Genomic DNA, 18,047 nt, shown 5'->3' with positions numbered 1-18,047 from the left:
TATCTGCTTATTTGGAGTTTCTATTCAACAAACAAATTATAATAAACAAACAGTTTGTGCAGGTCATAAGGTGCCCACAGACGCATCGATCCCGGCGTGCGTTCTGTGCCTAACTAGCACACATAGCATCGCATCGTATGCCTTGTGCATGCGATGCGTATGCGATGCGATGCGCATGCGATGCGATGCGATAAAAAGCTAGTACAAAAAGTATGTGCAGCACATACTTTTTGTACTGTGCGATGAGGTGCCGCGGGAGCGCACACCCCATCGCATAGCATCGCACCGCTGGGATCGGTGCGTGTGTGGGCACCAATAGCTTTACATTACAGTACATTTGCGTGGGTCTTAAGGTGCCCATACACGCACCGATCCCGGCGGTGCGATATGTGCTTTGAGGAGCACACTCCCACGGCACCTCATTGCGCAGTACAAAAAGTATGTGCTGCACATACTTTTTGTACTTGCTTTTCATAGCATTGCATCGCATTGCATGCACAACGCATGCAATGCGATGCGATGTGTGCAATTTAAGCTCAAAACGCACGCCCGCATCGGGACGTGTATGGGCACCTTTAGAGATAATAAACATCTTACAATGGAACATCTTATATCTCCACTTTATCCCGGGCTCAGAGTTTTACGCCAGCGTAAATTCTTGGGAAGATGTTTTGATGCCCAGATATACTGTATATCCAAAAAGTAAGGCAAATAGCACTGATTTAGTACATATCTAAGACAAATTAAACCTACGACAAATTATTTGTTAGTTTAAATTGGGACAATTCACTGTGCCCATTTAGAAAATACAATCTATGTCAGGTTTGTAGAAGACCCACATTGTACTAATAAAGCAGTATTAACAAGATGACATATTGACATATTGACAATTAGACCAGTAGACAAGGGAAAGACACACGAGGGAAGATTATTAGGGGGGAGACTAATACAGTTTTTGAATATCTACATCTTGTCATCTAGATATCTTAAATATCTTAAATTAGCGATTCATGCTTACTTGGTCTAGTAAATACTCCATTGTCATTTACTCTTGGGGTTAATAGCCGTCTATGTAACGCCCATTCTGTTTTACCATAGATACTAAAAATGTGAGTTTGGGTCGTTTGGTCTAGTGTTTCGAACTTAGCTATACCAGTTTCAATATTTGGGGCTGTGTGATATTTTAACAACTGGGTTAGCATTATGGATAGGTGACTTTAAAATAATGCTAGACTCAATCCCTGACTGGTTCTAGATACAACCATAGAAATATTTCTCCAGTAGGGCACACCCTAATGTGATATGCTACACACACCTGTGCCTGCAGCTAATTGAATTCCCCTATATTATATGTCCTCACTGACATGATTAATCTTTATGAGACTTGACCACACAGTATTACAGTAGTTGGTGGCACAAGTATGGAGGAGGGCTGTTTCTTTCACATTCACTTCCAGCCAGAACCACAAATCTGCAAGATTAAGAGCAGCCTTATTTTGTGGGAAAGTTCCAAATGTACTACGTCCATTTCAGAAAAAGTATAATCTTTTAACATATGTAGCAGCTGATTGTTATATAACCTTAATCTAACAATGGACATATCCAGCAACAGAGTGAGCAGTATAGTGCATCCTTAATTGTTTTTATTTGTTATGCTCTTTCATATTTTTTAGTATAGTAATAATGATCAAGTTAAATTAATTGCACTTTAATCTGTAATGCAAAATAGTGAGTCATGAATGTACATGATACATGAAACTGAAAGCTTTGTAGTTTTGTAATGCAAAAACACCTTGGTTTACTTTTATTTAATAAAAAGAAAAGAAAAGAAACAAAGATCTTATTTAACAGGTTATTGATTTTTAAATGGGAAATACTGGCAATAAACAGAAACATATAGTTTAAAAGATATTTCTCATGGATTGGCAAAGGATTTATAACCTCAAAATGACTATCTAACCCCAGGCATTCATAGCCTTATGTATTTCCCTAATCGTGTTTGATGTTTTCAGAAAAAAATAGCAATGATGTAAGGATATTAGATCAAACAAAATAATTAAAATAAAAAACCATATTGTTTCATACTTTGCCAATGTCTAACACTATACTCTGTTCTACTGCACCATCTTGTGGCAGAAATACATTCTGCAGGAGAAAGTTACAGCAAAGGTTTGGACAACAAAACATCAGAGAATTTTGCAGAGCTGCATGTGAATTTAACGGCACCTGCCGCTTGCACAGCCGCCAGCCCACACCCCTCGGCGAGTTCCCCGCACTGCTGCAGATGGATGTTTTGCATAAACATCCATTCGCAGCCTTAGGTGTTGGGGGCCAAATCATCCGATGGTGGCCGACCATCGATTGATTTGGAATGTACACACTAAACTAAGACACTCTCTGGTGTCTTAGCTCTGCATGTTCCCTGTACGGGAACAGGGCGGCCAGATGACATCCGGTGATGTCAGCTTCCCGCTCCTGGCAGCCGCGTCATTGCCTAATTTCCATGGAAACGTCCAGCGTTTCATGGGAACACCTATGAAATGCTAGGCGTTCCCATGGGCACGTCCCCTTGCTGCCAGCCCACACTGGTGGGTACGAATGTGACGGCAAACTAGCATATGCTCATGCGTAGAAATGTGCATGCGCATTAGCAAAACATCACTCCCCCATGCAAACGCATACCTCCCAACTTTGTACGTCTAGCAGTCGGGACGCTGCTGCCGCTGCTGCCGCTGCGCGCCGCATGCGCGCCGAAATTTTTTGGGGCGTGGCCTAATTTGGGGGCGTGGCCTATACCCGCGGCTCTTCTGCGAGGCCACGCCCCCATTTTGCCGCTATGGGGGCATGACCCAGAGGCTCTGTGAGCCTCTAGCCATGCCCCCAGCCCCCTGGCTGCGGGAATAGACGCTGTGCGCATGCGCACAGCGTTTATTCCCCGCTGCTTTATTACTTCTTTTTCTTTGAAGAAAACTTTTTATTACTTCTTTTTCTTTGAAGAAAACTTCCCTCCTGTACTATGTTAAAACCCTTGATATATTTAAAGATTTCTATCATGTCATTCCTTTCCCTCCTCTGCTCTAAAGTATACATATTAAGATCTTTTAGTCTTTCCTGATAAGTTTTGTGATGTAGGCCATGCACCATTTTAGTTGCCCTTCTTTGTACAGTCTCTAATGTATTTATATCCTTCTGAAGATATGGTCTCCAGAACTGGACACAGTATTCCAGATGAGGCCGTACCAATGACATATAAAGTGGCATTATTACGTCTTTTTTTCTGCTACTGATTCCTCTCCCTATGCAACCAAGCATCTGATTAGCCTTGCTCATTGCTTTCCTGCCTTTAAGTCACTTGAAATAGTGACTCCTAGATCTCTTTCCTCCTCAGTAGTTTCCATTATAGTATCCTTGATACTATATTGAGCCTTTGGGTTTTTGAGTCCCAATGCATAATTTTGCATTTTTTAGCATTAAACTGTAGTTGTCATGCACTTGACCAATTCTTAGGTTTACTTAGATCATCAGTCATTTGATTTACCCCTCCTGGTGTGTCTACTCTGTTGCATATATTTGTGTAATCTGCAAAAAAGGCATACTTTCCCTTCAATACCATTTTAAATGTCACTAACAAAGATATTAAAGAGCACTGGTCCATGAAGAGATCCTTGGGGTACTCCACTGGTAACATGTCCCTCCATAAAACAGAAATATTTAAGATAAACCAGCGCTAGAGTATGCAATGGTACTAAATAAATACTAAATAAATATTTAGTAAGTACTAAATAAATATTTCTGTTTTATCATGTGTACTGGGGTTTGATGGCCCCATAAAGATTTACCAGCAGCTCTTTATTCAATTAACTCCCTGTGTTGCGCCTGGTTAGAAACGCCCTTCTTGTACATCTGTGTAATGTCCCTCCATAGAATGCACTCCATTTACTACAACTGTCTGTTTCCTATGCTGCAACCAGGTTCTTATCCATTTAATTGTTTTATAATTAAATCCCACACTTTCAAGTTTATTTAGCAGTCTGTGATGTGGGACAGTGTCAAATGCCTTACTAAAGTCTAGATATGCCACATCTACGGCCCCCCTTCATCTAGTATTTTGTTCACGGAGTCAAAAAAGTCAATAAGATTTTTTGCGGTAAAACAATGCTGTTTTGGATCCTGTAAATTGTTTAATTTAAGATATTCCACTATTCCTTCTTTTAATAGTGTTTACATTCATTTCCATACTACTGATGTAAGGCTCACTGGTCTGTAGTTACTTGCTTCTTCTTTGCTTCCGCTTTTGTGCAGTGGAACTACATTTGCTCTTTTCCAGTCCTCTAGAACTGCACCTGTATCTAGTGACTGGTTGAATAAATCTGTTAATGGCACTACCAGCACATCTTTTAGTTCTTTTAGTATCCTTGGATGCATTCCGTCTGGTCCCATTGATTTATCCACTTTCAGTCTTGAAAGTTCTGTTAGGACTTTCTCCTTAGTTAATGTACTTCCATCTACCTTATTTTTAGGAATGTCCTTGCAACTTAACTGTGGACCGTTCCCTTCTCCTTCTATAATGAATACGGAGCAAAAATTATTAATTTGATGATCTGCAATTGCCTTGTCTCCCTCCACCAAATTCTCAGTGTCTGTCCGAAGTCTTATTATTCCTCCATTTGATTTTCTCCTTTCACTTATATACTAAAAAAAAAGTTTTGCTTCCTTTATCTTCTGACTGAGCCATTTTCTCCTCAGCTTGTGCCTTGGCACGCCTGATCACTTTCTTAGCCTCCTTGCGTCTGGCAAGGTACACTTCTTTGTCGTTATTATTTTGAGTCTGCTTGTATGTTCTTAAGGCCATCTTTTTTGCTTTTACACTAGTTGATACCTCTTTTGTAAACCACACTGGATTCTTTTTCCTGGTGCTTTTCTTAACCCTTTTAATACCCTTTACAGGTCCGTTGCCTTTAGTATTGCACTTTTGAATTTTTTCCACCTATCCTGCACTCCTTTCAAGTTCCTCCAATCCGCTAATGAATCGCCATTCCCGCAGCCACTGCTGTACTCCCAGCCACTACAGTGCTTCAGCTACAGGGCCACCAGCAGACCTCAACCATTTGAAATGCAGTGCCAGATCATTAGCCAATCAGAGCTTGCTGCCAGGCCTGAGCTCTGATTGGCTCACAAGCCGGTTCCACATTTCAAATGGCCGAGGGCCGCCAGAGCATTAGGGTGTACCTGTGCACGCCTAACACTTTATGTTTTTTTTAAATGGAGATTTCTTACCAAATCTCTCACTTTCTGAATCTCTCATCTTATTAACTTTCACCCATAGTGTATGCCCCTTACTACTACTACTACTGACAAAATGTTGTTTTTATTCTGTTGGTTTGGCATGATGATTCCAGATAGCACTTGTCTGGGAATGATAGAGACTCTCCAACCTTGAACCTCTAATTATTCCTTGAATATCCCATGGTGCAGAAAATTCTCCTAGGACCCAGGGGGTGATTCAGGTTTACATGCAAAGCTGCGAAATTTGCAGCTTTGCAACTCAGCGTGTCATCTATGCACGGCCCACATGAATGCCCGCCCCCCACTCACCAAACATCCATTCACATGCGACCATGGAATGATTTTGCAAGCGCACGCAGATCTATGATACCTCTATGGTGTCTTAGATCTGTGGAACCTGTAAGGAAAGAGGACGGGCAAGTTGGCATCCCCTGACGTAAGCTGCCTGCCCCCCGCACTCTCATCACCGATGTATTTATATGGGAAGTTTTCATGGGAAGCCCATGAAATGCTGGGCGTTCTCATGGGCACAGCCCTTCGCCGCTGCCTCACTCCCCCGACCTGCACTGCTAGGTGCAACAGGCCAGCGAATAAGCAATATAGGATTATACACTGTTCACATCAAATTAGAGGACATGTAAATATCAGTGAAAAGAGGCTCCGAGTTACATGCTACAATAGGAATACATCCAAATCCCATTATAGACGATGCCTTCCACAACATGAAATATACGTTTTTTAATTGAGGTACAATACATCCACTCTGCTTCTCCACACAAAGCATTCTGGAACCCTGCAGTCAATGCAATCTTGACACACAAACGCAATCCAATCGCTTTACTGTATTACAGAAACGGTAGATATTAGCAAACACCGGTGTATTACATCTCAGACCGCACTTGTGCTGTGATCCTGCATTCTTGTGCTTCGTATATGATCTGTTAGTAGTTTCATGAATGTCATACATCAACTGGAAGTTTGTTTCAGTAACAGAAATATCAATCCAATTTCTTGGGCAAGTACCTGTATGAGTTCTTCTATGGGCCTTCAGATGGGAACTTTTTGTATAGACCTTGTTACATCCCTCAAAATCACACCGGTGTATTCTTCTTCTCCTTGAGTCTGGAGATTCTGACCTCTGCTGGCGTCTTGTGCTTTCAATACTGAATGGTGAGACTGAGCTGCAACAACAACAACAAACGTATTTCCTATGCAGAAATCCACAAACTGTACACATAACATTATGTACCTACCTATTGTGCTCACCTTTCTAACTACAAAATAGTGTGCTTACCTATCTAACTACAAGCTATTGTGCTTACCTATCTAACTACAAGCTAGTGTGCTTACCTATCTAACTACAAGCTAGTGTGCTAACCTATCTAACTACAAGATATTGTAATCGCCTATCTAACTACAAGCTGTTGTGCTTACCTATCTAACTACAAGCTAGTGTGCTTACCTACCTAACTACAAGCTATTGTGCTTATCTATCCATCTACAAGCTGTTGTACTTACCTACCTAACTACAAGCTATTGTACTTACCTATCTACAAGCTAGTGTGCTCACCTATCTAACTACAAGCTATTGTGCTCACCTTTCTAACTACAAGATAGTGTGCTTACCTATCTAACTACAAGCTATTGTGTTTACCTATGTAACTACAAGCTAGTGTGCTTACCTATCTAACTACAAGCTAGTGTGCTAACCTATCTAACTACAAGCTATTGTAATCACCTATCTAACTACAAGCTGTTGTGCTTACCTATCTAACTACAAGCTAGTGTTCTTACCTACCTAACTACAAGCTATTGTGCTTACCTATCTATCTACAAGCTGTTGTGCTTACCTATCCAACTACAAGCTAGTGTGCTTACCTACCTAACTACAAGCTAGTGTGCTCACCTATCTAACTACAATCTATTGTGCTTACCTATCTAACTACAAGCTAGTGTGCTTACCTATCTAACTACAAGCTAGTGTGCTTACCTATCTAACTACAAGCTAGTGTGCTTACCTACCTAACTACAAGCTAGTGTGATCACCTATCTAACTACAATCTATTGTGCTTACCTATATAACTACAAGCTATTGTGCTTACCTATCTATCTACAAGCTAGTGTGCTTACCTATCTATCTACAAGCTAGTGTGCTTACCTATCTATCTACAAGCTAGTGTGCTTACCTATCTATCTACAAGCTAACTATTGTGCTCACCTATCTAACTACAATCTATTGTGCTCACCTAACTAATTAAAAGCTATTTTGCTTACCTTTCTAACTACAAGCTATTGTGCTTAACCCTTTGAGTGCCAAGTGAGTTTGTTAAAATTGATGTGAAAATTGGCAAGCAAAAAAATTGTATTCATCATAATGAGCTGTAATGTTTACCTTATATAGGAAATATATTTTTTTACATATTATTTTATTTGAATCTATATAAAAAATGTGAGCGACGCTGTTATTTTTAGCTGAAATTTTGCACATCTCTCACAGAGATGTTGGCACTCAAAGGGTTAATGACCTAATTATAAGCTAGTGTCATTAGATACCTAACTACAATCTACAGTATTGCCTTCACTTAACTACAAGATATTGCTCTTTATGACCTATCTCTAAGCTATTGTCTTTATCTACATAACTCCAAACTAATGTCCTTTCTTAGGATACAGTACCTGTAGTAAGAAGCGCAGAGCAGCAGACTTTGGTGGATAATTTTGCTATAGGGCCAGACCATTATGATGGAACATATAAACCCTTAGCCAACAACTTGTATGTTTATCGGATCCCGTTCATATCACATTGTTTGCCAATACCGTTCAGTGTATAAACTCAATATCACCGACTCACATGCAATATTGTTAACTATATCAGCCACGTCCAGCATCAGGTAGTGTGTATGGGGCATAAAGATGCAATTTTACACAATACCTCTACATAGGTTTAGTAATCCTTTCATGTAATGCAAACGAATACCCTTTCCCTGACAATAACAGTATAGCAATAGGACCGCAATGCATTGGAGAGCAAACACCCATCTCCCACAAAGTGTGATCTCTCAATACCGCTAACCCGAAAGTGGCATCTGACCAAATGAGGCACCGTGGGAATACAAGCTGGTGGACCAGCGGTGAAGGTATTGCCATCATTGCCTTTGCCATCAATGGCAATAGCGCAACTGGCCATCAATAGTGTCATACTATGCAATGTGTTTACATATCGATGGGCATCCATTCTCTTTGACTGATTGAAAAAAATATATTTGTTTAAGCTTGACATCGATGATGGGAAACCATCTGGTTCTCCCCCATAGATGGCAAAACTATTTTACATCTGCCATAAACCATCGATGATTTTCAATCATTGATGGTCAATGGCCATCTCTACTGCTGTGCACGCCATCTCTACTGCTGTGCACGCAGTCCCCGGTATATGGAAGAAAGTCGATAAGGGACGGACGTGGAAAGGACACACAATTCAAGGTACTGGATGCACCACTTGAGGTCGGGATGCCAGCCTCCTATGCACCATCCTGCACCAGCCCTGTATCCCATGTTTACAGAACCCACCACCTCCGGACAATTTCCTTCCCCTCCCCACATTTGCATGATACAGACTGTGTCACTTCCTGCCGTGGGGGTCACCACTGTTTTTGGATTTTGCTGTAGAGCAGCATTGACTTATTATTTCATCAGTTTTCTGCAATATTTCTTAGTCACTTTCTTTTTTGACCTTTATGCAAAACATGTTATTAAAATTGGCACTGTGACCAATAAAAACCTATCTTGCACACTATTTTATTCTCTCACCATGCCCTAGTGCAGGGCTGGGCAACACCGGCCCTCCAGATGTTGATGAACTACACATCCCAGGATGCTTTGCATTAGTTTTGCTATGTGGCCATGCTGAAACTGATGTAAGGCATGCTGGGATGTGTAGTTCATCAACATCTGGAGGGCCGGTGTTGCCCAGCCCTGCCCTAGTGGATGGTAGGGCATGAAATACCGCCTGTCAGCACATGTTGGCTCCTAAAAAAGTCAACCTAATGCTTGTGTAGACCTTTTTGCATGTTGACCTTTCTGCATGTTGACCTTCTTGTTTGTCAACCTAATGGTTGTCAACCTTTTTGGTGTCTACCTGTCGTCCAGATACCCTAGACTTCAACATCTTTTTTAAACTCACCGGAACTTGTTCTGTTATACTGTATGTGTAATTGTACTTTACATGATTTGTAACTCTCACACTCTTGTATTACAGAGCTTCACGCACCTTACAAAATAAAAAAAACAGGGGCGGATTGGCCCGCTGGGAAACTGGGCCATTTCCCGGTGGGCCGGCCAAAAACTCATTAAAAACGGCCGGGTCGTGCTCCCCCTGGGCTGGCTGGGCCGCAGGCAGTGGCCGCAGCACTTTGCCCAAATCCAAAATGGCCATGTGATGGCCATGCACGCACAGCACCTCCCAGTTCCCGTTCCTCCTCCGCCCGGCCAGCAGAAAGAAGCAGTAGCAGGTGAGCCGCCCCCGCCCCCCGCGCACATTACTTACTTAATTTGGTCAAACCAATGACTCATACCCTCTGCAGCATGGCTGTCATTAATGAGGACCTCCCTCATCTGGACATGCTGGACAAGGGAGAAGGTCGTTAACGTGGGGGCGCACATTGTAAAGACATCAAGCGCACACACTAGAAGATAAAGTAAAATATATCTTTCAGAACAGGATTTCTGAAAGATATCTTTCCTTTTATTTTCTAGTATGTATGAGGCTTAGGCAACAATTTCTTTGAGATTTTAACAGTCACTGAATCTTGTAAGATTTATTGTGATATAACATATTGGTACTTTCAAAGCAACAAACTGAAATGGTAAAAACAATGATACATTATTTCTCTTTGCTTTCATTTAATGACAGCATCAGTTCCCTATAGAGTCACTCTCTGGCCAGTAACATCTCTCATTCTGAATGTCACAGAAACTTGCTCATCTTCTGACAATATGATACTCACTCTTGTACTGCTCGCGCTATGGAAAGAGCTGTAGATCCAGTTTCATTGACACTATCTAAGGTCACATTTGGCAGGTCATCATCATCACTATCACTTTTTATCTGTCTGGGAGACAATCCCCGGGGATCCATATGTGCTTGAAAGGAAAGGAAAAAAAGGAGTAGTCAATAAGAAAATCAAATGAATAGTAAATATACTAATATAAAATACAGAAATTATTACATAGTAGTATAATGTAGTACACAATGTACTAAGTGCCAATGTTGTATTGTGTCAATGTTGTTACACAGTTATCCCATTATAGACCAAAGCTTTTGGTGGTCCATTCACTTTGATGTTGAGCCAGAAGTATTGGTTATTCCTTAGCTTCATACAGGTTTAATCCTGGATTGAAATTTTAAGAAATAATTCTCTTACCCCCATTGGTATATATTGTTTTTTGCTAGTGACATAGTTTGCGTTATTTTAATAGATTGTCCATTACAATAATATTTTGTACTATACCTCATTGACATATAGGGGGCATAGGCGAATCTAGAATTATGGTAATGGGTGGTCCCAGATCTAGACCTAATAGCAGGGGGACCTTTGTGCGGCGTAGCCGTGCTGCAAAAGGGGGCGTGGCCTCGTGGGAAGGAGGCGTGGCATCACAAAAAGGGGTGTGGTATTACACTATAGACCATACACAGTAATGCCCATTACACATTTAAGCAAACTCCGTAATACCCATTACACATAAAGCCACACGCCGTTATGCCAATTACACATAAGGCCACACACCATAATGCCCATTACACATTGTGCCACACATCATGATGCCCATTACATACTATATAACAAACCGTAATGCCCATTACATATTTGCCACATAAGTGCTGCTTACCTACGTGCACATTGCTAGGGGGTTCTTGCTTGATGGCACCATAGTACTCATTACACATGATGCCGCACACCATCGTACCCATTACACATGATGCCGCACACCATAGTACCCATTACACATGATGACGCGCACCATAGTACCCATTACACATGATGCCGCGCACCATAGTACCCATTACACATGATGCTGCACACATAATGCCCCTTACACATGATGCTGCACACATAATGCCCCTTACACATGATGCAGCACACCGTAATGCCCCTTACACATTAAGCCACACATTATGCGTTATGCCCCCACATACCGCCACTTGTAGCGTCCCTTAAGCAATACCCCCAAAAGTGCCACTTACTGTAAATTTTTATATGAGCCTTCGCTGCTGCTGCAGGGAGGGATGGAGAGCGGTGCAGCTTCATCTATAGGGAGAGGAGCAGAGCGCAGCGCAGAGCACACTCCCACTCCCCTCCTGGTGTCCCCTCTAGCCGAGTGGAAATTTGAAATATTGTGCGCGCTGTTGTTGTGCGTGACGTCATAAACAGTCATGAAATTACATTTAAGAAATTAAAAAACGGTTTAACCTCAATATCCCTGGAACCAATCAACCCATATGGATCCAGCCTGGTGTCAGATTGAAGCCCAGCGATTTGGGTTCGACTGAGATCAACCTCGAGCTTCAGTGATGCCGAAGGGGGAACTGGCAGCCGTTGAACTGGGTGGGGGTCGGAATTAGAGGGTCCCATGTTATCCTATAGGGAAAACGTTCCAGCTTTGCCTGGCAGTATCTCCGGTTCCCATGGGGCTAGAAACACGGGTTGGGCTCGTTGGACAGCCCCATCGCTCAGCTACAAAATGGGCTAATGGGTGGTCCGGTGCACCCCCGGACCACCCCCTAGATTTGCCTATGATAGGGGGTGACTAACACTTGGTAGGGGCTGAATTCGGCCTCGTTCCAATGTTTTGGGGACTGTGCATGCATATGTACAATTATGCACACGTGCAGCCCCCCTGTGCAAAAGCCTTCAGCGAGTATTACACTCACAGCAGACATCGGTGTAGAGCAGGGGGACGCTGGGCATTACCCTGGGAACGCGGCTGGATCGATGCCCGCCCCATCTTCTGTGGACACCAAAGGAGATAAAAGTCAATTTAGACTGACTTTTATTTCAGAGAGGGAGAAAATTCATTGATGGCCGACGACCAACAAATGATTTCTCTCCCCTTTTGGCGGCATGCAAGGGGATGTGTTTGCGTACATCACATGTTACCAAGGAGATTCGTCAGCAGGGGGCATGGGAGTTCAGCCAGGTTGCGTTAAGCCACTCACTAAGCAGCAAATGACCACTGCTTAGCGAGCGTTGTTGAATCACCCCCATAGTGTGATAACATATACCAGGTGCTATAAGATATTTTTAACTTTTAAGTAAGGCCGGTGCAAAGCTTCTTGGCCACCTAGGCAAACCGTACCACCCAACTGTACCGTTTATCACAGGAATGTACCATTTTTTTGGGACGTTCCCTTGTCCCTCCCAGGGCCGGCAGCGGCCAGCGGTGAGGGGGGGGGGTAGTTGGGAGTCCCCCCTGTCACACATGAATAGATGCTGTGCGCACAGCATCTATTCCTGCAGCCGGAGGGGCTGGGGGCATAGCCAGAAAATGCCCACACAGAGTTGAAAACAGGGACAATGCCGCGAGTACAGGTAAAACCCCTTTCTCGCTAGGCACAACGCCATATTATCAATCTTTGAGACATTCAGAACTTGGGAGGTATGGGCAAACTTCAACCTCAAGCAACCCCACCCATCGCCAACACCCCATGTTGACACAAATACCAACTTTCTAGTCCCTCAAGTGAAAGTGTGGAGATGGCGTCTTAGAAGTTCCTTAATTTCATGATAGGCAGACTCAGTGGTGCCCCCCAGATCCTGGCGCCCAAGGACTAAAACCTGAGTAATAGTAGACCAGACTTGCTTTTGACACATGAATATATATATATATATATATATATATAGATGGACAATTAGAGGCTGGCACACCTTTGCAAAAAAGAGAAGTCTTTTATAGTGAAAAAACGTGAAAACATTTTGCAGCAATTGAAGGTATAATACAACCGTCCATACATCATGGTGAAACGGGATACATCACTGCAAACAGTCAGTCAGGCTCAACAGCTGTTTCGGCACGTGGTTGCCGTCGTCAGGAGCACAATGGACTGAACCTCAGTGCGCATATAAATAGTGTCACTAATTGAGTCCTTAATGATTAAGTTAGCCCACCTGCATAAAGCACAGGTTAACACACACATGTTACTCACCTGTCCCGGGCGCCGGAAGTGACGCGACGCCGCTTCCCAGTGTAACTAGGTTACAGCGTCCGTCTCTCCGGCAACACAGAACAACATCGCCGGAAGTGACGTGGCGCAGGGTGTCGGAATTAACCTCCCACCGCGTCCGTTACTACGGCAACTGTCCCGGCCGTGCTTAGCGCGTCACACTGACAGCAGCCCAGCAATAAGCTGAATTGTGCCAGCAGACGTGCATCAGCACAGTCAGAACATCGGAGTCACGTTCTGTCATGATGATACCTATTATCAAAGGCATCAACCACTGACCACGGTCTCCAGTGATAAAGTGAAAAAATTCAAGGGCTTAGAATCAAAAATTTGGACATTATAGGACACCATATTATTAGCGCAGAGAAGTGCACAATTAAAGTGACAGTGCATGCAAATGGAAAAAAGATATTCAAACATAAAAAATTCAAACATATAAAAATATTCAAGAAAGTACATGATTGGGAAAGAGAATAATTCATATAAAACAATGAAAGGACAGTTCTTCATTTAGTCCATTGGGGGCCATACTGTTAATCTTGTGGATCCAATAGCATTCCTTTTGTAACAATAATTTGCCACGATCTCCTCCCCTCCGCAGTGGAGGAATGTGGTCAAGAGCAACAAAGTGGAAGTCTTTGAAAGTATGTTTTTTATATCCAAAATGTTTAGCCACAGGTGGAGTATTGGAATCAATGGTTAATAAAGCTTTTTTAATTGAAGAACGGTGCATAGCCAGTCTCTCCTTGAGTGTCCGTATGGTTTTTCCGATGTAAATCATCGGACAGGAACAAACAATCGCGTAGACAACATACCGACTGTCACAATCGAGATGATGGTTGATATTGTGACTTTGGTTAGTGAGGGGATCCACAAATTTAGGACCTGTAAGGGCAAATTGGCAGTTCACACACTTGGAGCATTTGAAGAATCCATTTTTAGGAGTTAGCCATGAAGATTTTTTGACAGATTGTATATCCGATTTAGCGATGATATCTTTGATGTTATGACTTTTTTTGTAACAAAATAACGGATTTTCAAGACAAAACTGTCCCATGGTCTCGTCTGAACGCAAGATGTGCCAGTGCCTCAAAAAAATTTGTTTGATCCGTTCAGATGCAATTGAAAAAGTAGAAACAAATGTTAAACGATTTGCATTAGATTTCTTGCTCTGTCCAACCAACAAGTCATCCTGAGCATAATTCATACATTGTTCAATAGCAGTATCTATTTCAATTTTAGGATACCCTCGTTCTACAAATCTTTCTCCCATCTCACAGAGAGAGACATACCGTTCATTGACATCAGAAGTGATACGCACCACCCTCATAAGTTGTGAGAGAGGCAACCCCTTTTTTAAGGGCCGTGGATGAAAACTCTCATTATTTAATAACGTATTTTTATCTGTAATTTTTCTATAGAGTTTGGTGCTCAACACTCCCCTGTCATTACAAACATTTACATCCAAAAAACTTAAGATCGTATCACTAAACGCCATGGTAAACCTTATGGTGGTATCAAGAGAATTCAAGTGATCTAGAAATTCAGTCAGAAGTTTGGCACCGCCAGTCCAAATCATAAATAAATCATCGATATATCGAACATAAAAAAATATATGAGGTGAAAATAAACCGTTCGCCATAATGTATTGATTCTCGTACATATGCATAAATAAATTTGCATATGCCGGGGCCATATTACTCCCCATAGCAGTGCCTTGGGTCTGCAAATAAAAAGAATTTTCAAAAAGAAAATAATTTTTTGTTAACACAATCTCCATTAATAATAATAGGAAATTAATGTTGGGGCCTGCATAATGAGGACTGGCGGTAACCAAACTTCTGACTGCATCAAGTCCATCTTTGTGTCTTATATTGGTATACAAACTGGCCACATCCATTGTGACCAGTAGGGAGGAGTTAGGCAAAGTGCCCAGATTTTTCAGTTTTACAATAAAGTCAGTTGTGTCTTTAAGATAGTAATTAGTTTTCTGTACAATTGGCTGTAGCCAAAAATCAGCAAATTGCGAGAGAGGTTGGCATAGTGATCCACATGATGACACTATGGGTCGACCTGGGGGCTTTATTAACGTCTTGTGGATTTTAGGCAAAACGTATATAATTGGAATTCTCGGGTGATTTTGCCTAAGAAAAAATGCAGTAGGTTCATCTATCCACCCGTTCCCCAAGCCTAATCCAATGATAGCATCGATTTCCTTTTTGTAGTTATAGGTGGGGTCATAAGTGAGTTTTTTATAACAGGTATTATCGTTCAACTGTCTTTTAATTTCCTCAACATAATCATCTCGATTAAGCAAGACCACCCCTCCCCCCTTATCGGCGGGGCGTATTATTAATGAATTATTATTTTTCAGGGAGTCTATTGCTAGATTCTGTTGTCTAGTTAAATTTGAATACGAGATTTTTTGGGAATCTATGAATGGTAATGTATCCCTTTTGATGAGTTTAGCAAACATAGCTATAGCAGCATTATTGCAAGGGGGATCAAAAGTACTTGCAGGTTTAAAGTCAGGTTTGGTCGTATTAGAACCTGGATGCTTGCTAAAATGATCTTTTAATTTTAATAAACGTATAAACCTGTAAAACTCCACCTCAAAGTCAAAAGATTTCTGTTTGAAAGTTCTCACGAAGGAAAGACCCTTCGTCAGAACTTCCAATTCGTCATCATTGGGGGTATAGTGTGACAGATTAAATATCACATTTTCCCCTTTCCTCTTCTCCCTGTGTACCTGTGATCCAGACCTTCCCCTTCTACAGGATTTCTTATGGGGTCGCCCTTGTGTTTTGAGCGTGTTACTGTCCCCTTGGAAAAAACCTGTCTATAGGAGTGGTCTGAATCAGATGCTGATGTATGTGTATCAACTTCAGAGAATTTTTCATTTCTGTTAGGGCGTCTCTTTCTGGACCTGATGTTATCACGCCAAGAATATTTAGGCTCATTGCCAAATATCCACCCATAAACTCTTTGTTCTTTGTAATCCTCTTTTACAATTTTATATTTACTTTTCTTAAATGACAACAAATCTGCATGAAATGCAGCAATGGATTCCTCAAGTTTCACAGTTAAGTCCCCAGCTGGATCACTTTTAAGTATCTCAATCCCAGTTTCAGTACAGGTGTTAATCTCTGAATCTAACAATGATAAGTCAGTGTTAACCTGATCAATTACAAGAAGCATCAATTGAAAAGAACAATCGTTCAGAATCTGGCACCATTGCTTGCAAAAGGTAGTGTTAGTTCTACCAATAGTCGGTTGGTTGCGAATGCGGAATCCCCTGGGTATAATTTTCTCCTTATAATACTGAGAAAGGGTTAACCCGTGAAGGGACAACTCCACTTTCCTTTTTCTTAATTTTAATAAATCAGTATAAATTTCCCCAGGGGTTTCAACATCGAAGGCCAACGTATCTGTATTGGCAAACAATATTCTGGCTGCATCTCTCTGATCAAATCGCTTAGTACCTGACAAATCATCAACAATATTATCTGAATCCATTTGCAAGCATGTAACAATAACTGGTCACATCCAATAAAGAGCACAAACAATAAAACACTAATATAACCAATTACATATAACACACTTTAAAGAAGAAAATATTGAAGGTGCTCAATTGCATATAAATGTAAATCCGGGCAGAAGCAATTTGCACACTACTGGTATACACCAGGCGGGTGCTCAAAAAACCATGTAGAAAGTTTGTAGATGGACAATTAGAGGCTGGCACACCTTTGCAAAAAAGAGAAGTCTTTTATAGTGAAAAAACGTGAAAACATTTTGCAGCAATTGAAGGTATAATACAACCGTCCATACATCATGGTGAAACGGGATACATCACTGCAAACAGTCAGTCAGGCTCAACAGCTGTTTCGGCACGTGGTTGCCGTCGTCAGGAGCACAATGGACTGAACCTCAGTGCGCATATAAATAGTGTCACTAATTGAGTCCTTAATGATTAAGTTAGCCCACCTGCATAAAGCACAGGTTAACACACACATGTTACTCACCTGTCCCGGGCGCCGGAAGTGACGCGACGCCGCTTCCCAGTGTAACTAGGTTACAGCGTCCGTCTCTCCGGCAACACAGAACAACATCGCCGGAAGTGACGTGGCGCAGGGTGTCGGAATTAACCTCCCACCGCGTCCGTTACTACGGCAACTGTCCCGGCCGTGCTTAGCGCGTCACACTGACAGCAGCCCAGCAATAAGCTGAATTGTGCCAGCAGACGTGCATCAGCACAGTCAGAACATCGGAGTCACGTTCTGTCATGATGATACCTATTATCAAAGGCATCAACCACTGACCACGGTCTCCAGTGATAAAGTGAAAAAATTCAAGGGCTTAGAATCAAAAATTCCCTTGAATTTTTTCACTTTATCACTGGAGACCGTGGTCAGTGGTTGATGCCTTTGATAATAGGTATCATCATGACAGAACGTGACTCCGATGTTCTGACTGTGCTGATGCACGTCTGCTGGCACAATTCAGCTTATTGCTGGGCTGCTGTCAGTGTGACGCGCTA

The 18,047-nt window shown here is 42.0% G+C and overlaps 1 protein-coding gene across 6 annotated transcripts in view; it reads right to left on the bottom strand.

The window, feature by feature from the left end:
- Nucleotides 1-18,047, bottom strand: part of KLF12 (KLF transcription factor 12) — a 180,550-nt gene that overhangs the window by 21,343 nt on the left and 141,160 nt on the right. For all 6 annotated transcript variants that reach the window (XM_083168861.1, XM_083168858.1, XM_083168860.1 and 3 more), the window contains 2 exons: nucleotides 10,293-10,428; nucleotides 6,310-6,467 (listed from right to left, as the gene is read on the bottom strand). In XM_083168861.1, the coding sequence (XP_083024987.1) occupies nucleotides 6,310-6,467; nucleotides 10,293-10,428 (294 nt within the window). The remainder of the gene's footprint in view (nucleotides 1-6,309; nucleotides 6,468-10,292; nucleotides 10,429-18,047) is intronic.

The sequence above is a fragment of the Crinia signifera genome, chromosome 2, assembly GCF_055691185.1.
Source record: "Crinia signifera chromosome 2, ASM5569118v1, whole genome shotgun sequence".
Taxonomy (NCBI): Eukaryota; Metazoa; Chordata; class Amphibia; order Anura; family Myobatrachidae; genus Crinia; species Crinia signifera.
This window is presented reverse-complemented; position numbering and strand designations above follow the sequence as displayed.